Genomic DNA, 27494 nt, shown 5'->3' on the forward strand with positions numbered 1-27494 from the left:
ACAATTGATCAATTTTTAAAATACTATTGTTTGTCATCATCAAAAAGGGGGAGATTGTTGGAACAAAATGTGTTTAACAATGAACCTTAAAAAGTTTTGATGATAACAAGGTATTAAAAATTGTAAATTGGACTAGCTAATATTTGTTCAAGTGTAGGACCACAGTTAAAAAAGTTACATCATTGATTGGTTCTGAATCAGCAAATAAAGAGCAAAAGAAAATGAAGCTTAGATGATTCTGAAGGCAATACGCTCCTGAAAGTAAAAGCGCTCCTGAAGTCAAGCTGCTCCTGAAGAAATAGTGCTTCTGAAGACAAGAGGTCCAGAAGCCACATCATCAGAAGCTGCATCATCAGAAGCTACAAAAGTTGCTTCATCAGAAGCTGCATCATCAGAAGCTGCCTCATCAGAAGTCATTTCACCAGAAGCTGAAGATCAACTGGATTTGCAAAAGATTCAAAGATTGAAGAATCTACATTGCAAAAGCTGTCTATTGATTCGAAAACACAGCAGAAAATCAGTGGAACATTGCAACGGTCATTTCAAAGGTGTTTGAAGGCATGTGCTTGCAATTTGGACGAAAGCGTTGACATTGTACTATTGTACGAATTGTACAACCACGTTCTCCACTACTCTGTTTTGTGTCCACGCTACAAGACAAGAAAACAGCTCCAGAATACTGTCTCGCCTGCATATATGTTCCTTTGGATAAGGAATGGATTTCAAATTGGTTCTTCATAGGACAACAACCAAATCAGGCAAAAGATCATTGGTGAAAGATCAAGCTTCAACAACGACTCTTTGGTGTGCTGGCAATTTCACAACGTCTCTTTCACACCTCTATATAAAGGAGTAAAGACCTAGAGATTTGGTAATGCAAGAACGCTGAACGAAAGACTCACAACATTTTTACAAGTGCCAAACCTCTGCTGAAATTGTTCTGCATTCACTTAGAATTTCTGTGTCTCAAAGTCATATCTTAGAAATTCTTAAGTCCATTGAGTCTGTATCTGATTTGTATTGTGAGCACCTCTGATTGTATATCAAGTGTTCAACCTTAAACAATTTTCTGTGTAATTTTGTTTAGTTAGGAAGTCTCTTGCAGTTGTGCTTGAGCAGGAAGTCTCTTGATTGTGTTCTTGAGCAAAGGAAGTCTCTAGCTTGTGTGCTTGAGCAAAGGAAGTCTCTTGCTTGTGTGCTTGAGCAATTGTAATCAGATATTACTCTTAGTGAAATCTCCTTGGAAGTGCAAGGGGGACTGGACTACTTCCGGATTGTGGAAGGAACCAGTATAATTGCTTTGCGTCGTTCTTCTTCTCTCTCTCTGTTTTATTCCGCTGCATTTAGATTATGATCATCACTTCAGAAGCTGTCTCACTTAGCTTCTGACCAGTGTGTTCAGTTTTTAGGAGAATTGAAGAATTTTTCAAAACACAATTCAACCCCCCCCCCCCCCCCCTTGTGTTTTTCTCACCTTCAGTATTACACCCCCAATGTATTTTTTGGTGGTCAGTTATGTAATTTGGATATTTATGGCCAATATGTAACTAATTTTATATATATTATATAAATATATGAAGTGAATTTTTTTTTTGTGGTTGGCTATGTCACGCCAATTATTACTCGCATTTTTTGGTCTCTAATTATTCAACCATTTATTTTATATCATTTCTCTCATATTTGTTTTTCATTATATTTTGTGAAGTGAAACATGTCTGAAGATGCACAAGATCTAGTTAAACTTGATGTTCGTTATATAGATGTGAAAAAGAGGGCTAGGTTCTTTGTAAACCCAACCGACAAGTTGGACAAGTTGAAGGCAAAACTTGACGACTTCTTTATCCATATTGGTTCAAATCAAAGAACATGTGGTGTAATAGTAAATGTGTCAGGCTTGGACTTGGGGGAGGATAAGGAAGAGGACTTCTGAAAGACCGTGTATTATCCACAAATTCTCAAAGATGATAGCGACGTTGATTACATGTTTAAGTTAATGGTTGAGAATAACACTTTGTATCTATTTGTCCGATCCGTTGAAATGTAATATTTATTTAAGTGTAAAATGTTAATGTTTTCCGAATTTGTGTCCGTATTGTTGAATTTTAATGAATTTGTGTTTATGTAATTTAACGATGAATTTGAGTAATTTTGACCGTTTATGTGAGATTATGTATGTTTTGAAATTTATGGACAAATTGGTGTAATTTGGATCATTTACGAGTCATTAAGTGTGATTAAGTGATTACGGGTCATTACAGGCGAATTTGTGTAATTTGGACCGTTTGGATCGTTTATGGGTGATTATGTGATTGTAAGAAAAACGATGATTTTGTGTAATTTCGATCGATTATGTCGTATTATCTGATAATGTTGTTAAAATGGCGTAATTCTGTTAAGTTATGAATGTGTCGTGATTGCGGGTTATTTATGACATTTCAAAAATGTTGTTCAGTTACTGCATTGCATTAACTGCTGTAACTGCTGTCTGCTATAAACGTGAGTTAACTCACGCTAGTGTAAATGGCAACGTGAGTTAACTTGCACTGATGTTAACACTAGCGTATGTTAACTCACGTTGCCATTTACACCAGCGTAAGTTAACATGCGTAGGGTATTTTCCTCTTTTTAGTTGGGTAAATAGCAGAATTCAATTTTCACATTAGGAAAATAGTTGGCCCAAATTGATTTTAAGTAGGTCCAATGTGAAAGTATAACCCCATAACTGGTTCATTATATAAACAAACCCTACTGTAACTTCAACAAAAGGCATTCAGCTCAGAAGCCCCGATACTCCAAAAATGGTGAAGTATCGTATCCGACACGTATCTAATACCGATACGCCCCGATACGTCCCGATACGCATATCGGAAAAGTATCTGGCAATTAATATTTATTTTTTTGAAAAACAATGACCGATACGTGTCGGATACGTCCCGATACGCGTATCGGAGAAGTATCGGGAAGTTAATATTTATTTTTTGAAGGAAAAAAATGACTGATACGTGTCGGATACGACTAACTTGTACTCCGACACAACTTACTTATACTCTGACACCTATACTTCTGTCTTACATATTTCCTTTAAAAAAAAGAAAAATAAAATAATACTCTCTCCGTTTCAAAATGAGTGTCGCTTTAGTCAATTGCACACAGATTAAGGAATGCAATAAAGTAGTCAAATGTCATAGCAATTTTACCAAATTACCAAATTATCTGTAGCGCTATCAAAATCATATTGTCTCTTCTAACCTAAAAAAATAGGGTTTCTCGTCACCCCATAACAATAGCTATTCTCTCTTCTAACCATTACCACTGATTGAATTCTACTCTGTTTCTCTTCTCTCTAATGTTATGTTTCTTCTGCTGTTTGTTTTCGATATAAATTAGTGTTAACTGTTAAGTAGTCAACATTAGACAAAGATGTTCTTTTTTTTATAGTACTTATGATGTTCTCTTTGGATGGTACTAATGATGTTTAGCTATATTCTATCTAATTTGTGCGGAAAAAAATATGTAATTGTCACTTGTTTTGATCATTTTCATTAATGTGAATGTTTGTTTATTATCATTTTTAGTTATGTTTATACATTGTGCACTTATACTATTAATTTTAAATTTAATTTTTTAATAACGTATCGAGGCCGTATCGTATCGGGAATTTTGAAAATTTTCCCGTATCACCGTATCGGTATCGTATTGTATCGGTATTGTGTCAGGTATCGGGGCTTCATAGGCATTCAGCTTCTTCTCCAACCACAGCCTTTCTGCTGCGTCTTTCACATTTTTGTCACTTTCTTGTTCAGTTTAGGACATGTCTGAAGGTGGTTTCGGAAAGAAGAATCCTTCCGTTTTGTAAAGAAGAATCCTTCTTGTCAATTAGAAGTATTCTTGTTGCCGGAATCTCTTTCGGTCATATCCTTCGCAACTTGTCCTCCCAACCTGAGCACCTTTGGTTAATAATTTTCCAAGCCTATGTTGTTCTTTTGATTTGTGAATCATTTTTCAGTGATGGTGATGCCTTTGAATGATCCATCAAGTGAAACCATCTCTCCGTTCACAATTTTAATGTCATTATTATTTTTTAATTTGAAAGATATAATAAAGATATAAATACTCTTTTTATTGTTTATGGAACTGAACCAGAAATGTTAAAAGATATATGGTGTATAAATCATGAGAAATTTTGAACTTGAAAAGTATTATAGATAGATATGGATCCTCAGTTCCTCTCATAAGAGTTATTAATGAAGGTTAAAATATGAGAAATTGAATTTTCTTGCTGCTTTTGTTATGAATTTTTTAATTTAATACTACCTCCGTCCCTAATTATAGGGCCCTTTTGAAAAAATAACGGGAATTAAGATAGTGGATATTTGTATTAAATATGTTTGTAATTACTATTGTTTTTACAATTTTATCCTTTAAGAGAGAGAGTTGTTTATGTTTTCAACATGTTATTTATTGTTGATTGAAGAAAAAGATGTATAATAAATAGGGGCATGTATGTAAAGAAATAATTAATGTAGTTGGAAATAGCAAAGGGGTCTTATAAAAATGGACAAAAAAATTTCTCAAAATGGTCTTATAATTAGGGACGGAGGTAGTATGTTATAAATGTTAAATCATGGGGAAATTGGTGATGCATGGCTGGATATTTATTTTCTTTTAGACCCCACTTTGATTTTCTATTTAAATGAATTATTACTTCCCAAATTTCCTCAATTTCTTCAAAAAATTAGATATGTTTTACATTTTTTATACTTGAGTTTATGAGTTACTATGATGTATATGAAGTGTTAGGAACCTATTGATTGTAAGTAAAAGCATGTTTTATCTCTGTAAATGATTGTAAATATGATGTTTATGAGCTCAATACAAACTTTCTTAAACTTCCAATTCTGTTATTGATACTATGATAGTTGAGTAATGATATTTTGACAACATTTGATGACAACTTTTGTGACAACCTTACTTTCCTTTCTTCTCATTGGTCAAAAACAATAGAGAGATAAAAAGGAAGAGAGGGGAAAAGTACATCATGTGAGTATGAGAGAGAAAGTTGTACAAAAGTTGTCATAAAATGGTTGTACAAATATCATTTCTCTTTTTAGTTTTTAGATATTCTGGGATGCCTAGCATGAGAGATATGTTTACCAGACACCTTCTCAATGTTTTTGCATTGTGTCGTGCAAATTATAATGCTAAAATGGAAGAACTTCATTGTGATTGTTGTAGCTTTTGGGATTTGAGCTACGTTTTGGAAACCAATGAGAATAGATAAACTAGTAATCATGGCCTAATAATTTAAACCATCAGTTGCCTCTTAGTGAACTTATTCTTAATTATTCAAACCCTACGAGCTGTGTTAAAAAATTGAAAATGGATCGTTCTTTAAATCAATTAATAAGAATAGCTATAACTTTGATGTTTTGAAAATATTCTTCAAACGAAGAAATCCTAAATTTTAAAGAGTAATTCTTGTGTGGTCACAATTCTTGTTTTAAAATGACTTTTTTTTTAACATTGAAAGGCGGAGTCGGGTCTTTTAACCTTAAAACAATCATAATGACAAAACCCCTATAAATTTGTATTTTTTTTTTTTACAAAACCCCTATAAATTTGTATTTTTTTTTTTTTATCCATGAGGGACTTGTTGGTTAACTTCTTCCACCAAAGCCATGCAGTTATGTTACATAGGCAGTGTGTGCAGTGTACTATGTGCAGGAGATGGTGCTTGCAAGCTGTATTACTTGCAACAAAAAGGAAATACCAAGAAAGACCCGTTATCATATTCCACAAATGCAACTTTGTCTTTTTTTCTTCTTTTTTATTTTGTCTTTTTTTCCTCTATTATTGACACGTAAAGAAGACAAAAATTAAAATATTTTAACGTAACAATTGAATTGTAAAATTAAAACAAACATTAATATGACAATTAAATCGTTAAAAAAACAATAATTAAAAAAACAGTAACTCACGTTGATATATGGATACCAAACGTGACTTAATTTGTGTAGGGGTATTTTTGCATGTTTTTATGAGAATGAGCATTTTTGTTTGTGAGGAGAGCAATTTTCTTAGAAAAATAGTTGGCCCAAATTTATAATATTGAGTTAGCCCAATGTTAAAGTGTTGTAACCCTAAAACTGGTTCAATGTATATATAAACAAACAAGGCAAAGCACTACCAAAAAAAAAATCTATGAACACTACCAAAAAAAAAAAACAAACAAGGCAATCAACTTCTTCTCCCACAACAACAGCTATCGTGTATGCTGCGCCTTTTCACTTGTTAGACTCCTCTCTCAGTTTCTTTGTCCAGTGTAGAACATGTCTTTGGGTGGTTTCGCCAAGAAGAATCCTTCTTGCCAACTAGAAGAATTCTTGTTGGCGCTTTACACCTGGGACATATTCTTCGCAACATGTCATGTCCTCCTCAAAGTTAGCAGCTTTGGTTGATGAATTTGTAAATGAATTTTCTAAGCCTATATTCCTTTGAATGATCCATCAACTAAAATTATTTCTCTCTTTTAATGTCATTATTATTGACTTCATTACTGATTTTATTAATTTAAAAGATAAAAGGAACATATAAATACTTTTTTTTTATTGTTTATGGAACTTAATAAGATATTTAAGAAAGATATACGGATATGGATCCTTTATTCTTCTCATGAGTTATGCAAAAAGGTTAAAATATGTGAAATTGAATTTCTATTTAAATGAATTATTACTTCCCAGATTTAGTTTTGCTGAATACCTTTGTATAAGGATTGTTCACTCCCTATTAATTGTTTTTTTCTTGTTTCTTCACAAATTTAGATCATGTTTCATACACTTGTTTTCTAAACTTGAGTTACTTGCATGTTTGATACTATTATGCATGAAGCTTATGACTTTGTCATTGAAGATCTTGTTAGACATATAAGAACCTATTAATGTTGTGAATATGATGTTTATGAGCTCAATACAAACTTACTTAAACTTCCAATTATGTTATTGTTATGATGATAGATTTTTTAGTTCTTAGATATTCTGAGATGCATAGCATGAAAGATATGTGTCTGCTAAACACCTTCTCAATGTTTTTTATTGTGTTGTGCAAATTATAATGCAAAACTGGAAGAAATTCATTGTGATTGTTGTTTGTTGTAGCTTTTGGGATTTGAGCTATGTTTTGGAAACCTATGAGAATAGATAAACTAGTAATCATGGCCTAAATGATTTAAACCATCAGTTGCTTATTTTCTGCCACGTCTTACTAATTGCAAGCTTAGTGAGCTGACTCTTAATTATCCAAACCCTATGAGCTATGTTAAAAAATTGAAAATGGATCGTTCTTTAAATCAATTAATAAGCATAGCTACAACTTCGACGTTTTGAAAATGAGCACTGCTATATGCAGCGAACGTTTTTCATCCCGAATTGTCCCGAGATACACGTGTCAAAATCATATAGGCTGGTAAAAATTGAAAGAAGTTTCTTAGCGGAAATCAGGGGTGCATGTGCTTATCATAACCAATGGCTGTCTCTCGCTATGCTTCACGAAGTTGTTTCTCGGGATAAACAACATTTTCCTTTGAAAATATATGGGTCAAAAGAAAAAATCGCAAATTTTGGAGAAATTGCCCAAAAATATTTTTTTTTTAACGTTGAGAGGCGGAATGAGTCTTTTAACCTTAATTCCTTAAAACAATCATAATGTATTCGTTTGATACTGCTTGGCAAATCATAGTTACTTATACGACATTTCCTTTATCATGTATAATAGTAATACTATGCTTTCTTTCAAAAAAAAAAAAAGTAATACTATGTTGTTGCAATTTTTCTTTTCTCTAAGCAAGTGCATGTGGTTAACTTCTTCCACCAAAGCTATGCAGTTATGTTACGTAGGCAGTGTGTGCAATGTACTAGTTGCAGGAGATGGTGCTTGCAAGCTGTATTACTTGCAACAAAAAGGAAGCACGCAAGGGAAACAAGAAAGACCCATTATCATATTCCACAAATGAGAAGATTTACTACCAATAAAAAATATAACCCGGAAAAAAAATTAAATTTATCTATGTAGAAGAAGTTATAGTTCACCACCCTTTATTTTATTCACAAAACGAAGTTTATTTAAAGTAGTTATCAATTTGACATTTTGACCAACATAAGTTGGAAATTGTAAGCCTAGTTAAAAAGAAAATAATCATCATATGAGAAGAGAGTTATAGTATCAACAATTAGTTCAGTATTGTTTACATGCATAATTTTTTTTTTGTACTGGACACAACTGAATAGAATTTTTTAATTTTTTTTAAAGAAGTGAAACACAAGGACTTTCTAAGTGATCATCTATCCTAGTACCACTTTCATCCAAGCATGTTTAACTGCAGAGTTCTGATAAGATCCGGTGCATTAGTGCTGATATCATTGCACCTCACTGAATAGAATTTCATTAATATATTTCCGAAATTAAAAAAGTTTTCCAATTTGTACCACTACTACAGAAATCAGTTTTCACATCAGTTGGAAACTACTTTTCACATCAGGTGGCAACCGATGTAAAGTGATATGATGTGGAATGTGCACGTCATTTCACATCAGGTACGAACTGATGTAATAGCGAAATTTCCACATCAGGCTTTTTTCCCACTGATGTGATACGTTCTTTTTAAAATTTAAGATCAGGGTTTTCACATCAGTTTTATGATAGACACTGAAGTAAAATAATTATATTTATCATCAGTCTTCTATCCCACCGATGTGAAATGTACACTTTTTTTAAAAAAAAATTATGCTTTATTAATACTGCTTACAAAATCAGCTTGAGACCATGTTCTTTTCTTTTATTTATATTAGAAATTTGAAAAAAAAATGATATTTTAATGCCAAAAATATATGAATTTACACTGCAAAATATATGAATTGTGAGAAAGGATTCTTATTGTGAGAACGAATCTGAGAAGGAAAAGGGTGAAAAATTGGTTTTCCCCTCTAGTGATTTTCTCCACTGATGTGAAAAATATTAGTCAAAGAATTCAATAAATTTGCGAAAATGCCACCGCGTGTTTTTCCCCTCATTTCAATTATCCACTGATGTAAATGTTATATGTTACTAGGAATTCCCCTCATGTGCTTATATCATCTGATGTAAAAACTCACATTGTGTATCTTTCCCTTCAGATATTTTTCGTGTTGATGTGAAAACTAAACCCCCTCTAATGTTAAATGTATATTTTGTAATAGTGTTCGAAAGTTTATTCTCTCATTCTCTAGAAGACTTTGAAAAATCCAAAGAAAAATAATTAAATGAGAAAGGTTTTAATTTATGTTTTGGTAAAAATACGGATAATTGATAATTTAACTGATAGTTTGTGGTTAATGACAAATAGTTTTTTTTAACGAAAAATGTTAATATGTTAATTGATATGTTAGTTAGTTTTTTTATGCTTATCAAGACTGATAGTTTCTAGCTAGCAATGTATGAATGATGATTGATAGTAGCGATTTAAGGAGTTTGGTAAAAGTAACGTTTTAACTAGTTGATAAATGTTAAATTATATATAAAAAAATTCTAAATTCATAATAAAATTTATATAAACTAATATTAAAGTATTTAAAATTAATAGTTCACAAAAAATATAGGGGTAAAGATACAAATGTACACTTGCAAAACAAATTTTTCATTTTTACCTTAGGAAAATAGTTGGCCCAAATTGATAATATTGAGTAGGCCCAATGTGAGAGTGTAACCCTAAAGGTGGTTCATTATATGAAATTTGTTCTTTACCCAACAATTTTTTGCTTGTTAATAACTGAAAAGACATTTTTACCCATGCGTGAGTTAACTCACGCTAATGTTAAATTTGTGTGACTTAACTCACGTTGCGTGGCTTAAGTCACGCAGGATATAGTGCCTGCGTGAGTTAACTCATGCTATGTCTGTGTAAAACACCAGCACATCCAGAAACTGCATATTCCCTAATTTTCTTCATTCCTTCAATCATTCATACATCCATTCAGTCAATTGCATCATTTTTTTCATCATTCATTCAAGCATTCATTCAATCAAGCATTCACTCATAATTAAAATACGAAGATAAAGAAATAAAATAACACAAAATGTCATAAATAAAACGCAAACGTGCAAATGTAAATATATTACAACCATATCCGACAAAATGTCATCAAAAAACTAAAAATATACAAAACTCATAAAATAAGACTCTACTGCTGCTCCTGTGGACTCCTGCTCCTCCTCCGCGGAGCCGATACCTCGTCAAACACGGTATAATCGGACCAGATGCCCTTCAAAATGTTGAAAAAGAGTGGATTTGAAACAACATCAGGAATTCCCATTGCATTCTCTACTTTGGCTCTGATATTGCCGATGATCTGGAATGGCCCGGGAGGATGTCTGGCCCACTGCTGCTCAATAATAACCTTTTCATAGACAGGTCTGGGAACTGTGTACTCATGAATGGGAGCAGGGCCGATGATAAGAGGATGGGATACTTTGTAGAACCATGTCATATACCCCTTCGAATGCATCCACTCCTAGACCTCCGGGATCAGATCACCCCTCTCCTGTTGGCTAAGGACATGGAGAGCAAACTCCAAGAAGGCAGTAACCACCTTCGCTGGCTCAAGAGGCCCAATCGACGTAAGAGGTCTGGGAACGGTCTATACATAGTCGTACTACCTCAGAATCCGCTCTGGAAAGTGACACACCATCCTGTCTTTGTCGGCCATGATCCATCCAGAGTACCAGCATACGTCATGAAATGGCGTCACGTCTCGTCGGTGCTCGTACGACCTCCAGATGACATGAGAATGCTCCATCGAATTTATCAATCCTCTGAAGTGTCCATCATCAGCAAACCCCCTGGGAGGTTTCCATCTACCCACATATGGGTCCTCCCGATCGTAATCTTCATATTTCCTAAAGAGCTGTCTGAAGTGAGCAAAAATCCATCCCTGCAAACACAAAGAGACAAATTTATATCAGCACACAAGTATCATACAAAAACTATACATTTACGATTCACTTAAAAAAATAAGAAAAAATATACTACCACAAGCAAGCTCATGTAACCACCAACGGCGCCAACATTTGAGTTGGAGGTAAGAGAAAGCTGCTCATACAGGAAAGCAAGTCCCATCATGCCCCATTACCACTCGCCTAACTCATCCAAATTCTGAAGCGCAAGCAGCCACAACAGATTAATGGTTTTGTTGTTCTTGCCGCCAAAAAGGGTGTAGCCAAGCAAAAGCAACAATAACGCCTTAACACAGGCGGGCCTAACAACACCTTGCTCCACCTCCTCCTCCTCTGATAAATCCTCCACCAACTGGTTACACCTATTCAACAACTCCTCATAACGATGTTTCAAGGCTGTGTAACTGACATGAGCGCCATAATGTTTATGCACCTGCTCCGCCGCATCCTCCACCGTAAACAACAACTCATTCTCCATCAGCTCTACGCCCCGGTCATGAGATAACTCATCCTCCTGAATGAGCCTTCCAGCGACGGAGATGTCTAGAAGACACATCACATAATCTAGTGTGACAGTCATCTCTCCAACAGGCAGATGGAAATTGCTGGTCTTCTCATGCCATCTCTCAGTCAAAGCACAAACGAGCCCGTGCGAGATGCTTTCGTACCCAGTCTTAAGGAGGGGGTAAAATCGGAAGCATTCACCGGGTTCCAGAACCACCAATTATCTTCTACCAGCAACGGAAGTGTCAAGCTTTCAAGCTTAAGTTTCTTCCCGTGTGAGACACCGGTCATCTTATGGTCCTTTTGCAACTGAAATACAAAAAAAAAAACAATTAAATAAGTCAAATAAACATGAAATATTCTAAGTAAAACAAAATGTCACGTATTCTAACAAACACAGTTAAAAAAATAATAATTAAAATAAACATGAAATATTCCAAGTAAAAAAAAATGTCACATATTCTAACCGTTAAAAAAATAATAAGTAAAAAAAACATTGAATATTCTAAGTAAAAATAATTAGTAAAATAATTAGTAATATATCATTAAATAAAATAAAACAATTATACTTACTTGTTTATCATTCCAAAGCTTGCATACCACGTTTTTACCGAAGTCCCGTAAAAGCGACAACTCATAAGGCCCCCTTGGAAAGCCCTCATCCCATCCTCCATATCAGGCTCAGCCTGCTGCTGAGGAGGCTGCTCATACTGAGGCTGATACCCCACCTGATACTGAGGTTGATACCCCTCCTGATATTAAGGCTGATACGCCTCCTCCTGATAATGCTGTTGATACTCCTCATCATGATGATGCTGATACGGTGTCGGGTCCACCATCTGGGATGGACCCGTCTGTGACGTTGATCCCCCTGCAGCATCAACCCTATGAAGTCTCGTGCCCCCACCTCTCCCTCGACCCGCCAAAGGAGGGCGTACTGCTTCCTTCTCCCTCTGTGCACTACTAGTAAACGACTCCTTATCGCCCTTCATTCTGTCAGGCCTAAGATTCCTATTAGACATATCCCTCTGAGACATATCTGCACAACATTTAAAAAAGCAAAAAATCAATGAGACATTTTCATACGAACATTGTGTCATTTCTAACAATTCAACAACAACACTTAAATTTCGGCAGTGTCATTTCAATCCTTAAACTACCACATTGCAGTCAAACTAACTATAATCAACATTAACAAACATAATTCTAACTAATTTCATCATTAACATTGAAAAAATCAAAAGAAAATTCATTGAGACATTTTATCAAACACCTAGAGTCCATATTTCAATCAACTTAAAATCAAACAATTTCAAAAACCTAAAACTACCACATTGCACTCTAAACAACATTTAAATTATAATTCCTAACTTAATTCATCACTAACAATCCTAAAAACTAACATGTAAGCCAAATTTTTAAAAACCTAAAAATGTTAAATTTCTTCAAAAAAATCTAATATTTCAACCAAAAAAATGCAATGAAGTAGAATAATCAACACTTACTTGATATTGTAGGAGAAATTGACTTTGAATGGCCCAAGAATGAAGAAAATCGCAATTGGAGGGGAAAAAATCACAAGAGCAGAAGTTGGAAAAATAAATGTGTGTGTGTGTGTTTTTGTGTTGCTGTTAAGTGACTTAAGTCACGCAGAAGGTATAAGCTGCATGAGTTAACTGACGGGGCGTGATTTAACTCATGCAGGGGTAAAATTGTCAATTCAGTTGAGAGTGAGCAATTTCTGTTGGGTAAAGAGCAGATTTCTCATTATATAAACAAACTGGATATCACTGTAATTTCAACAAAAGGCATTCAACTTCTTCTTCCACTACAGCCGCCTACTGTTTCTGCTGCAACTTTTCATGTTTTTCTTCTCCTTCGCTTTCTTGTTCGGACATGTTTGGGGTTGGATTGTTCGGAAATGTTTGGGGTTGGATTTGCGGATAAGAATCCTTCTATTCAAGTAGAAGAATTTTGTGTGTAAATCCTCCCCACACATCTTTGACCAACACGTCCTCCTCAATATCAGGAGCTTTGGTTGATGAATTTATAATTCAATTTTCTAAGCCTATAGTTTTTTTGATTTGTGAATGATTTTTATAGACAGAGAATGCCTCTGTATGATCCATCAATTACAATTATTTAACTTTTAATTTCATTATTGACTTTATCATTGATTTTATTAATTTGAAAGATAAAATGAAGATTTAAATACTCGTTTTTATTGTTTGTGGAACTGAATCAGAAATGTAAAAACGATATAAGGTGAATAAATTATGAGAAATTGTGAGCTTGAAAAGTATTTATTGGTAGATATGGATCCTCTATCCCTCTCATGAGAGAGTAATGAAAAAAAAAAAGAAGTTAAAATATTAGAAATTGAATTTTCTTGGTGCTTGTTATTAATAAGATGATAAAGGTTAAGCGCCAAGAAAATTCAATTTCTCATATTTTATGTGCCAACACTACTAATCTCTCTTTTATATAAGACCTGTAATTACATTAATGAATTTTTACCAAGAAAATCTCAACTTCATATCACAATTTTCAGATTTATCGAGCGGAGTGTCAATCACCTTACCTAGTTGCATGTCATTCCTAATTAATGGGTTGGTTATGTTTTTTGCGTTGTTATAACAAAACTTGTTGTGAGAAATTTGAGGTCGAAGCGTGCTCTTATAGCTGTTCATGTTGCTGTTGTAGTCCAGCTTATTCAGTTTGCTTATCTAGAGACAGGTAGAAAGAAACCTTGTATTGTAGTCAGTCACACATTCATTCAATTAGAGAGGAGGGAATAAAGCAAAGTGAGTAATTGTTTGCAATAATTCATATGTCAATGCACTTATCTACCCAACCCAATGATGATCATTTATCCAAAAAACTGCTTCCCAAAGCATTCCAAATTCGGTTTCAATTATACAGAGACAAACAAAAGTGATGATGGTGTTATATATTTGGTTCTCTTCTCTACTTATATCAGGATTCTTGCAACCAAAGTAACACTCATTCCATCGAATTCATCAATTTCTCTTTCCGATTCAACCACCTAAGCCTATAACGAAAACACAACTGAAAGAGAAATTTAGCGAGAGACAGCACTAACAAAAACGATCAATCAAGTAAATGAATCCCTTTATTCAGATTTGAGGAGGAAATAAACAAAAGGTCGTTGCTGAAATTCAAATTGGCATTCCTATGAGTGAGAAAATGAGGCAACTTTATGCAGGGGTGTGAGTGACAATGAATCAGCAGTAGCAGTTTTTACCATATAGAAGTATTAGTATAGTCTAGAAGCATCAGTACATAATTGGTTTTGAATCACATTTTAACGAAACTAAACAGACAAGTTTAAGTACGCGAATGCGACTCCAAGAATAGTAAGCATAACGATCAAATTGAGAATGCTTTGTTCATTTCTTGAAATCAAGTAAACACAGCCTTAAGAAAACGAAAAGGTAGTATGACATAAGTTTTAATTCTAAACAAGAGTGTGCGCTTATCTACAAAGAAAACAAAAATCCTGTAATAGGTGGATTTAGCATAACCACTTGAAAAACAGATTGAGAAGTGCAAACAGAAGGATAAGAAAATGTTGGTCACATTTCACAAGTAGGATTAGAAATTTGACATGAGTCGATTTATCAGAACAACTTCAAAAACTACTATTAGATTTTATTTTAAAACACCCTCTTCACAAACAACAATATTAAGTTAGTACCCAATCTGAATAATTAAGCTAGTACCCAACCTGAATAAAACCAGATAAACAACAAAACAAAAATTGTGAAATCAATAACAAAAATAATCGCAAGATATAGACTATGTCATGCCTTGTCACAAAATGTGATTTCGACAAGAACTCTAGAGATCAAATCACACACTTGATATGATAAGATGAACAAGTACAAAAACAAAATGCAAATAAACACTACTCTCATATGAGATCTTTCTTCCCATATCACAGACGGAAATAATGACAATTACTAAGTTCAATAAATAAAAGACAGGATACGAAGAGAAAAAAAAAAAAAAGAGAATGAATAATGAAGTGTACATAGGTTTACATCAGTCCAATCACCAGAAACTCGATCATTATCACAAATATAAGCACAAACATCAGGTTCACCATCATCATGCCAGTGTAGTTTTATATTGCATATATAGTAAGTTATTTAAATTAACTAGAAAAGAACCGAGTAAAAATGGATTCAAATTGCTATTTATACAAGATATATTAGAATGTATTAGCATGAGTAGCACCAAGTTCAGTCATGCTACACCCTTTTAAAACCATCATAGTAAGTCATTCATTAAAGCCACATTTCCATTTGAAAGAACTATTAATCGAACATGGATGTGATTTATATACACAAACAATGTAAGACCCTGTTCCAGAAAAATCTCCTAAACATGTCACAGATTACTAGATTAGCATCAACATAAAATAGATAGGAAAGCTTTGAATTAAAAAAAGAACAAAATTTTCAACCTACAGAACAATAACAGGACTGATAAACACTGAAAAGCAGATATGAATAACTGAAATGTTAAATCTGAATGTGAACATATTTCTTAATCACAATTCTAGCTGAAAAAGGGATTCCTAACTTAATATTCAATGAACCCACAAAATTAGAATCACTACGAGTTTGGCATCATTATCAGTAAGCTAAAACACATCAAACAATTTTGTTAATGAGTCTAACTATCAACAGAACATGAGAGAAATGACATTACTCATATCATATCCAGTCAAGCTCCTGCTGAAATTTAAATTGGCATTGTTGAAAAAGAGGCAACTTTACGTAGGGGTGTGATTGAGTATATATCAGCAGTGGCAGTTATTACCATATAGAAGCATTACTCCATAGTTATTTGTAATTGTTACAGTCTAGAAGGATCAGTACATAAATTGGTTCTGAATCATATTTTAACCAAACTAAACAGACGAGTTTAAGTAAGAATAGTAAGCATAATGATCAAATTTAGAATGCTTTATCCATTTCTTCAACTCAAGTAAACACAACCTTATCAAAACGAAAAAAGAGAGTATTGAAGAAAATAAAAATTCTGTCATGGGTGAATTTAGCATTACCACTTGAAAAATAGATTAAGTGCAAACAGAAGGATGAGAAATTTTGTTCATTTCACAAGTAGGATTAGCAATTTGGAAATGTTGGTCAATTTATCAGAATCACTTCAAAAACTTTTAGGTTGTGTTTGGATGGAGGGTTTAGGAGGGGAAGAGAGGGGAGGGTTTACCTTTCATTTTTAAATTACGAACACTATGAAATGTTTTTTAAAAAGTTAACATATTAACATGATAAGCGATCATATTTCAATCAAAATTAATTTATTTTAGAAAAACATGTTATATAGTCCGTAATTTAAAAAAGAAAAGTAAACCCTCCCCTCCCTTCCCCCTTCAACCCTCAATCCAAACACACCCTTAAATTTCAAAACACCCCCTTCACAAATATCAATATTACACTACTACCCAATCTAAATAAAACTAAATTTACAACAAAAACGGAAATAGTGAAATCAACGACAAAAATAATCAAAAGATATAGACTATGTCATGCCTTGCAGAAAATGGGATTTCGAGACGAACTCTAGAATCATATCACACAAACTTGATATAAACAGATGAAAAGTAAACAAAATACAAATGCAAGTAAATACTACTCTCATATGAGATCTTTCTTCCCAAATTAAGGAAATTATGACAATTACTAAGTTCGATAAATATGAGACAGGACATGAAGAGAAAGAAATATAAATAAAAAGAATGAATGATCAAGTGTAATAAGCACATCAGTCGAGGAAGCAGAAACACATCATAAGCACAAAATCAGCTCACCATCATCATGCCAGTGTGGTTTTACATTTCTTCACCGTACTATTTTGTCTTATTTTTGCAGAGGCAAAGAATATATATTAAAATCAAAATAGGTGCCTGACCAAGGCACAATAGATCCAGGACTCAAGAACCTCTGTCCAAGAATACATACCAATACCAAAATCCAAGCATGAAATGAAACTGATGTATGAGGGTCAAACAGAACTAACTACATAAGCCCTTTAAAGTATCTAGCAGACACTTGCCAGGAAAGAGAAAGGAAAATCATCTTACAAAAACATGGACTCGGTAGTATCTTAGTTAGAAAGAATTTTGTTACATCGTTGCACTGTGGGAGAGGATCCAAGTCGAAAAAATACCTATCTATAATATTGAAAAACCAATTACATGCAAAAAGATAAGGTTTGTTTAATATCATTACAACATACAAGGCAAAATCACATATACATTTGTTTTCTACCCATTGACAATCGGCTGCTATCTCAATTCTAGTTGAATTGAAGAAATGGAATATGAGTATGAATGTAAAGCTTTACTCTATTTCACTTTCTATATACATTCTGAAAGAATGTTGGATGGGAGAATTCTCAAAATTGATATTTTTCTACTTCTATAACACCACATCGAACATTGGATTAATCAACTGGAAAAACCCAAATACTCTCACCTGGTATATCAATCCAACGGCCAAGGTGCTGCTAGAGGGGATAGAAGTGGTAGAGAAGATCCGGACCCGATAATTTTGGTCTGCTACCCTGCTGCTATTAACCAAAGCATTATTAGGGATGATATTGAAATTGAGATCCAGCTCATGAAGGCAAAAGCAACAGAAATCTGGTACTTTTGACACTCCTCTCCAAAATGGCAATGTCCCATATCATGGAAGTACAAAACTGTAAGTCCAGCTGAGGCAGAAGCTGCAGCTAGAGATATTGTTGCTGTTACCTGTGGTCAAGAACCAAACTTAAGTCTTGTTTGGATAAACAACTTAATTAAGTGCTTATAGCACAAGCAAGTATGATATAAAGTGCTTATGTATAACTATAAACTATTTTCATATAAGTTATAAGTTGTTTTCATAGGTAATTTTGAAGAGCTTATGGAAATAAGCTAAAAACAGCTTATGTACATGTCATAAGTTGTTTCAATAATCTCTCCAAAACAGTTTCACAAATTCTAAGGCAAGTGGAGAAGCTCAAATAAACCAATCAAAACAAGCATTTGTTAAAACGATAAGCATCATAATCAACATGTCTTATTGCTTCAAACAAATTAGTTAGGAAAAGTATAGATTTACTCAAGAGACTAACCCAATCACCAACAACAAAGAGGCTAATCAATACAGGGTTAAGCAGAACCTTCTTTTTCACCAAAGCATAAGCATCCAACGAAGCAAGCACAAAACTCCAAATGATTTGTAAAGCCATTGAGGCTATCAAGAAACTGCAAAAACAATGGAACAATCGGTGTTAAGATTTTCTACATCCAACATCCAAGCATGGTTATTGATGTATTAACGAATAATGCAAGTTTCTTGACCAAAAATCATTGAAAAGCATGCTTTTAACAACGTCAAGGACTAAAATTAACATATATTTGAACAGAAACCAAGAAAATTGTTATTCTAAAGCTATATCAAATCCCATTCTGATTTTAATATTGATTTCCATCCTTTGAAAACACCCTTCTTTATCTTGATTTAAAGGTTAATTCCATACTTATCTGTGATTATTCTGTTTAGGACTATTCTGTCAGATCTAAAGTAATTAAAATCAGACCGGACCTTAAACCTGTGTAGACGCCGGTTCAAGGGTTAAAGGTCAGACTGAGACTTTTTCTTAACCGAGACAAACCGGCAAACCGCCGGTTTTGATGCTTCTTTTTAGTGGTTTCCTGGTTTCTAGTCCGATTTTCTGCCAAGGTGATTAATGATTCATTTGGACCGGACGTGTGTCTGGTTCTCAGCCGGATCAGTCAGGTTTAGATTACAATCATCAGATTAGTGACATATTTTTATGAAGTTGTTAACATAATGAATCAGTAAAAATGAATTCCCAATTGTATTCATCACTTGAGTGAGTATATATATATGTACAACAATTCAAGTACAAGTCTTTTGACACCTAAGCTTAACATCTGTATATTAAACTAACTAACTTAAAACAAATTAAGTGAATTAAATATATTAACTGGAAGGGCATACAGAGACTTTTATTTTTGATTTTTTTGGACAAAACAGAGACTCTATGTTTGTTTAGTCAAAGTTCTAGCATTCAACTACACAGTAAGAGTGAGTAAGAAAAGGTTATTTTGAATCATATAGCATCATAAATTTGGTAGGTTAGACTAGTAAATCTGTTGTCATTTGATGTGTAATCCATTGCAACACAATGAAGTATCGTATATGAACACATTCACTAATAACCGCACCAATTAATGTGAATTAAGACACTTCATCTATCATGTGTAATCCATTGCAACAAAATCACACAATGTTATATTGGGCCTAACTCATCCTTACAAAACCGGATTGTAAGATGAGCAATGCCTCTCCTCTTTATAAGACTAGGTGCGTGTATATAAATGGTGGGTATGGCCCGATCGATAAGCTCTGATCCCATGTTAGATTTTATACTAGGCCTAACTCATCATTAGAAAATCGGGTTATATTTATAAACTCTTATCGGGCCTATATCCGATGGAGCTAACTTGAATCAATAACAAACAATTGGTTCAAGATCGGACACGATTTAAATTACACATTCACCAATTCAATATTAAACGATCTCGATCATTGATTTAGATCAGACGATCAAGATAAGTAACAAATACAATACTCTCACTAATGAATATCACACCTAAAATAAATGACTAAATTATAAAGTTTAAAAAAATAAATAATAATACTTAGGTAAATGAGATATGAAGTGGGTTGAATAATTACCAAAATGACGTGTAATAAAAGAAACTGGGTGTAGTAGCAATAGAAGCAATTGAACCAGTAGCAAAAATGAACTGTGACATCCTAAGAATCAAACCAAGAACAGTACCAGGTGTACCAGAGAAATTCTTCATCTTCCCTTTACCAAATCAAAGCAATCTTCAGAATGCATAGAACAAATCATAGACCATTAAATTCAGCTTTAAATTGCAGAAACTGAGTGGAAGATAAGGAAGATAAGGCAAGGAAATTGAGTCTCAGAGAGGAAAATGAAACAAAGTGAACACAACCAATAAAGAGAAGAACAGAGTGAAAGGAACGTTTGAGCTGAAACTCAAAGTGAGAGAATAATGAAGCAATGATTTTTTTTTTTTTTTTTGAGTTAGTCTACTGCAATATCTCTTATCTCTTAATCCCTCCTGTCACTATTATAAGCAAAATTTCACTTTTTAGATTCATTCAATAAATGATGTATATAGTCTATATATGGACTACATACATCATTTATTAAATGAACCAAAAAAGTTATTTTTTGCTTATAATAGTAACCGGAGGGAATATTACTTAAATTAACCCATAAACAATTTTAATTTTTGCTTATAATAGTAACCGGATGGAGTATTACTTAAAGTTAACCCGTAAACTATTTTTACCCTAGATTTACCCTAATTTCTCTGCTTAATTTTACTATATTAACCCTATTTAATTTAAACAAAATGTTAATTGATGTGGAAATCTCCTATTGTTATCTCTTATTATTTAAAGTTAACCCGTAAGCAATATTTTGCCCTATATTTACCCTAATTTCTCTGCTTAATTTTACTATATTAATCATATTTAATTTAAACAAAATGTTAATTGTTATGGAAATCTCCTATTGTTATCTCTTATTACTTTAAGTTATTAACCCGTAAGCAATATTTTGCCCTAGATTTACCCTAATTTCTCTGTTTAATTTTACTATATTAACTCTATTTAATTTAAACAAAATGTTAATTGTTATGGAAATCTCCTATTGTTATCTCTTATCTTTTATTTATTAAAGTTAACCCGAATGCTAATTGTTGCCCTAATTTTAACCTAAATTCAGTGCTTGCTTTTACTGTATTACCCCTGTTTGAAATATCAAATTGCAGAAATCTCATATTTTTTAAAAAAAAAACAAATCACTCCTATTATCTTTTATTTATGAAAGTTAACCCGAATGCTAATTGTTGCCCTAATTTTAACCTAAATTCAGTGCTTGCTTTTACTGTATTACCCCTGTTTGAAATATCAAATTGTAGAAATCTCCTATTTAAAAAAAAAAAACAAATCACTTCTATTAACAAATTGTTCCTATTTTGATTGCAAGACAAAAATCGTATTGTTCCTAATCGCTTGAATCTGCTAATATCATTTGTGTACGATGATGATATATGCAATGATTTTCAATGGGTATGAGTTTTTTCTTTCTCCACCATGTTTTGATATGTAGCTTTATTTTACAAATTGCAGATTTTGTTGATGGAAATGTGGACTTGAGGATATGCAGGTATGTTTGTTTATTTCACTTTCATTATGTAATTGTTTCATTATTGTGCTCATCATTGACCCGTGCGATAGCATGGGTTAGCAAATTATGAGGTTTTGCTTGACATGAAGGCAATTTCCGTTATCTGTCCCATTTTACAATGACTATTAACAAGAGTCAAGGTCAGTCGTTGAAACATGTTGGTGTCTATCTACCGTCTCCTGTTTTTTCACATGGACAATTGTACGTCGCAATATCAAGGGTTACTTCAAGGGATGGTTTAAAGATATTGATCAATGATGAGGACGGCGAAGATACCGATGTGACATCAAATGTGGTCTACAAAGAAGTTTTCCATAACATATAAATTTAATGTGTAGGACTTTGTTTTGTACTATTGTTTTTCTTGCATATTGGTACTATTTATATGTCGACAAACATCATATTTTCTTTTTTCACTAAACTAAGCCATTAAATTTATATGTTATGTTACAATACCAGGGTCGATGTCATGAAAATATTTTAATATGGTACAGTACAAACGTTTGTGGTAATTAATATTATGAATTGAATTATACTATTATTTCCATTCAACTAAACTATTTTGATACATATTAGCACTTAATATATTTATCGAGGTCAATGGTCTAGTTACTTAAAGTTATTAACCCGTAAGCAATATTTTGCCCTAGATTTACCCTAATTTCTCTGCTTAATTTGACTATATTAACCCTATTTAATTTAAACAAAATGTTAATTGTTATGGAAATCTCCTATTGTTATCTCTTATTACTTAAAGTTAATCCGTAAGCAATATTTTGCCCTAGATTTACCCTAATTTCTCTCCTTAATTTTACTGTATTAACCTTATTTAATTTAAACAAAATGTTAATTGTTATGGAAATCTCCTATTGTTATCTCTTATTACTTAAAGTTACCCCGTAAGCAATATTTTGCCCTAGATTTACCCTAATTTCTCTGCTTAAAAAAGATGGACATTTTGTAGGGAAGTAATAAGAGATTCCATTTTAAATAAGAGATTCCATTTTGTTTCGTTAACAATGTTAGTTATTTTATTTGTTTGTTGAAATGGATTTTCCTAAAAGCTATAATCGTATGAATGCTTAGTTGTTTCATTTGTAATGAGTAATGACTCTCAATAAGAGTCAAGGTCAATCAGAATAGGTGTTTTCGTCCATCAATTTTTACTCAAACACGGAATTGATCTCCCATTTCAAAAACACTCAGTTTTAGTCGTTCTTTTAGATTTTTAAACTTAAAAAACGGTACGACTTATATGTGAACTATCTTTTATTTTCGAATAATATGTTTTTCTTGGCAAGTATTATAGACAAACGAATTGGTGTCTTTTTAGTCAATAAGACCCGTGCTCCGCATGGTTCAATGGTCTAGTATGAAAAGAAGTTACCAATTTTACTTAACTATTCGTACCCAATTTTCTTCCAAACTTTTTCGTTTACAACTTTAGAGTTATTTTTAAATCCACTATCAAAAGCATTATTTTACTTAACTACCCATACCCAATTTTTTTACCATGACATCTCCTTCACACTTTCCAGGGTTATTTTTGTCAAATCCTATTCAAAACCAACTTTATCAGCTTTTCACTTTATACAACCAACGTTTCTTCATTACATTGTCACTTCATACCGTCCAATAATTCAAAATTCAAAATTCAAATTTCATCAACTTCTATATTCACTCTCTACATCTTCTTTCTCTACTTTTTAATTTTCTTCATTATTTTTAGGGTTAAATATGTTTTTGATCCCTATAAAATTGGGACCTTTTAAGTTTAGTCCTTACTTAATTTTAATAGTTATTTTAGTCCCTACACAATTCAAATTTGTTTAATTTATGCTTAAAACTCTTAAGTTTTTGAACAATTTTTTTCAAATGTGTTAAGAACATTACTAAAAGTTTCTCCACAAAAAAATTTCACAAAATTTGATTTCTACGTCCAGATTTTGTTACTTTTACCTTTAACTTTTGTCGTTTTAAAAAATTCATATTTAGTTCGATTCATGTTAAAAATATCTAAATTTTAGTAAATGAACCTTTCATAGTGTTCTAAACATGTCTTAAAAAAAATCGTTCAAAAATTTAAGAGTTTAAGGATAATTAAACAAACTTTGTTTTAGCAGGGACTAACCTTATAAGTAAATTTTTTTGTAGGGACTAAAAAAACTATTAAAATTAAGTAAGGACTAAACTTAGAAGTTCTCAATTTTATAGACCAAAAACATATTTAACCCTTATTTTTATTATATTCATAGGTAATACTTGAAAGAAAAGCAACAGAAAAAGAAAAGAAATTGATTAGTAAGATCATCTCAGCTTAGCAAAAATAAAATAAAAATGCAGAAAATAAAAATAATGGGCTGCCTTCCATTCATCGCTTGTTTAACGTCTGAGTCCCGACAGTCAATAGGTTGCCTCCTATTCAGCGCTTCTTTTGAGTTGTTAGCTTGATGAAATAGGTTGTATCCTATTCAGTGCGTGTTTAGCGTCCCAAGCCTGACAAGATTCTTTTATGCCTTAAATATCTTCACGGGTTTCATAAATATGTTGCCTTGTAATTCTCGTTTTTAATATCGGTGTCGTCATTTTTTGCTGGCATCGACCTATACGATTGATAACTTTGCTTTATCTTGATTTTTCTTCTTTATCTATTCAGTTTGTTTCCTGCATATTTGCTTAACACGAGATTTATTTATTGAAGTCTTGTAATGTATTCTCATAGCGTGTTGATGTTGTCCCAGATTTGGCCCTCTAAGAGTTTTGGCTCCTTTGTTGACGTGCTCCTTGGTCGTTGAAGAGTCTTGGTTCTCTTTGTAGACGTGCTCTTTAATCTGAGCACTTGCTTTTTTGGATTGGGGTCCATGTATCATGCCCTTGAGTTGAGGCTCGACTTTAGTAGAAATACTACACATGACAACAATGTTAGCCAATGAGCAGGAACACATAGAGTAATTGAAGGACTAAGTCTATATGTGAAGTGTTCAAGGGGAAAGATTGTTTCAGGGACTATAAGACAAAGAGTGGTTGATGAAAGAGAGGAAGATTGTGAGATCATGTCACAAGGATGAAGGGATTAAGAAAATAATATTAAAGGAAAATCTTAAGAAGAAATGTTTTGATAGTCGAGAATGAAAAAAAATTGTAGAGTATGGTTCTTTCTTTCTATCACTCTTCATTTCTCCAATGAAAAAAAAAATATTTTTATTTTATTAAGGGTTAAATTAGTCTGTAGTCCTTATAAATATTGATAATTTCATTTTAGGTCCTTGTACCCGCTTTTTAGTCCCCGCAAAATACAAACAATATACGTTTAGTCTCTCTCTTTTAGGACTAAAAAGTGGGTACATGGACTAAAAACAAAATTCACTCTTGTTATAGGGACAAAATTTATTTAATCCTTTTAAACACCACTTGATTCAAATTGTTCACATGTTTATGTGCAACATACCCTTTTGATATTGCTTACAAATCAATGTATTATGTATGTATGGGTTCTTTAACCTTTTCGTTCTTTTACTATATTTCTATCTGCATGTTTCATTTTCTCCTTTGTGTATTTAAGGTGTTGAATTTTGTTCTAATTCAAATCCAATTTACCAAAGTTTGTAATTTTTCATGTCAGAAACAACATGGCTACACATTTTTGTATGTCAATTTGAGGTTCCTTTTCTTAGTGTTGGACAAACATTTGCAAAATCGGCCCAATCCGTCCGAATTGGATGGGCCGAAGCGATGCGGGACAGGTTTGTGGGTAGCTGGGATGGATGGGGGAACATTATTAGGTTCATATGGTTTGTATTGGGCGATTTCAGGTGGCAATTACAGGCCCAAGAAAATATGTTTCCATCCGTTTACCTATATATAAACTAACTAGAATTATAATAGTTCAGCTCAAAGTCCAGCCCATATAGAATTGAAGTCCAATATAGTCTAACCTAGAGTATATAAGATTGAGTTAAGAAAAACCCTAGTTCTCAAAACATTTTTGTTGGCCGCTCAATTGCTACTGATTAGAGAGAAAGTAAGAAACTCATCCTTCCAAACCCTAACCTTCATCTTTCTAAAATCTGTTCCTTCCCTTGAAACAAAATAGATTCAATTCATCATTCTCTTCATCTCCACCCACTTTCTAAGATCTTTGAAAGGTTTGTATCCGAATTTAATTTTCTAAGATCTTTGAAAGGTTTGTATCCGAATTTAATTATATATGTTTCTTAGGTCAAAATCCAAATTTTCGAGCTTCCCTCTTACATTTTTGTTTGCTAATCTATTTTTCTCTATAGTTCAGGAAAATATTCAAGGATTTGTTCTCGTTTAAGATCAATGATGAAGCTTTTATTTGTTTATTCTAATGTATGTTTATGTTTCCGTAGCTTTTTATGTTTATGTTTGTGTACTGATTTTTCAAGTAAAAATATGTTTTGTATCTTTTTACGTTGAAGGTCATAAATCCAAAATTTTTAGCATGTTTTTGTATTTATTTTTTAGCAATGTTTTTGTACCTTTTTCTTTTCTGATTTTTTTACGTTTTTTTATGTTTATGTATCTTTCACATTTAAGAGCAATGGATTTGTTACTAATTTATTTCTTTTTTTTTTTACTTGTTTATGTTCATTGGCTCTTACTTAGAGACACTAAAGATGGAATATGAGGAAGGAAACGATGCAATAGTTATGGAAAATAGTAAGTTAAAAAGTTATACTCTTTGTTTTGTTTTGGCTAGTTCCGTTTTTCTGAAAATTTCGTGCTAAACTTGCTTTTGTACATTCTTTTCACATATGAAAATAATTTATTATTACTGTTGTGATTTAACACTTTTTTCCTCATTAAAATAAATAATGGAGGGAGTAAATGATGTCGGAGCTATGAAGGGTGTGACTAGAGTTGGAGCTGCAACTATGGATGTAGTAACTGAAGTCGAAGCTATGAAGGGGGTAACCAAAGCTGGAGCTAACTATATGTTTTATAACGCTAACTATATGATTATGTGTATATGTAATGCCTATGTTATGAGTTTTATTCATAGGTATTTGCTTATTTGTGCTTATGAGTTTTGGTCATATGTATTTGCTTATATGTTGATATGCATTTGCATATGTGCTCCTAATGTTCATGTGATTATTTGTATATGTACTGCCTATGCTATAATAGTTTTCACAAAATGTATTTTCTTGTGTGTATGTGTACTGTCTTTGCTAAGATGATTGTCACAAAATGTATATGATTGCGTATATGTGTACAACCTATGATAAAATTATTTTCCCAAAAATGGGTACACATTTACCTTTGAGTTATGTTCATATGTATTTGCTTATCTGCACCTATGAGTTATTTTCATATGTATTGTGTATTTGCTCATATGCTCCCATGATCTTTGTTCATATATATTTTCTTATCTGCATTTATGAGTTCTGTTCATATGTTATCTGTTCATATATATTTGCTTATATTCCTATGTGTTACTTTCATATGCTTATATCTGAACATGTTTGATTTTGCTGTTTTTAAAAAGTTAACAAACACTTACACCTATATTCAAACACTTTCTCTCTTAGAATTTCATAGTAGTTAACCAATTTTAAACATGTCCATCTTTAATTAATTATTAAAAATTAACCTAAGTAATTAAAAAATTGAAACAAATAATT

At 32.7% G+C, this 27494-nt stretch overlaps 1 protein-coding gene and 1 long non-coding RNA gene across 3 annotated transcripts; both read right to left on the reverse strand.

The window, feature by feature from the left end:
• Positions 1-10092: 10092 nt before the first annotated feature.
• On the reverse strand, positions 10093-16732 carry LOC146954136 (uncharacterized). The gene is made up of 4 exons (XR_015011884.1): positions 12993-16732; positions 12061-12526; positions 11060-11796; positions 10093-10961 (listed from the first exon to the last, which is right to left on the reverse strand). It is a non-coding gene; the product is annotated as an uncharacterized LOC146954136 (long non-coding RNA).
• Positions 16733-17697: 965 nt separating this feature from the next.
• On the reverse strand, positions 17698-20688 carry LOC146954137 (CASP-like protein 5B3). Of its 2 annotated transcripts, none has more exons than XM_085714173.1 (3): positions 20295-20688; positions 18661-18793; positions 17698-18295 (listed from the first exon to the last, which is right to left on the reverse strand). In XM_085714173.1, exons 1-3 carry the CDS (start codon positions 20423-20425, stop codon positions 18101-18103), a joined length of 459 nt encoding a protein of 152 aa, XP_085570299.1. In that variant the 5' UTR covers positions 20426-20688; the 3' UTR covers positions 17698-18100. The 2 variants fall into 2 exon arrangements, with proteins under 2 accessions (XP_085570299.1, XP_085570305.1); XM_085714179.1 differs by having other exon boundaries at positions 18709-18793; positions 20295-20651.
• Between the last annotated feature and the right edge of the window lie 6806 nt (positions 20689-27494).

This window comes from Medicago sativa, chromosome 1 (genome assembly GCF_051527215.1).
Source record: "Medicago sativa cultivar Bolivia chromosome 1, Bolivia_mono, whole genome shotgun sequence".
Lineage (NCBI taxonomy): Eukaryota > Viridiplantae > Streptophyta > Magnoliopsida > Fabales > Fabaceae > Medicago > Medicago sativa.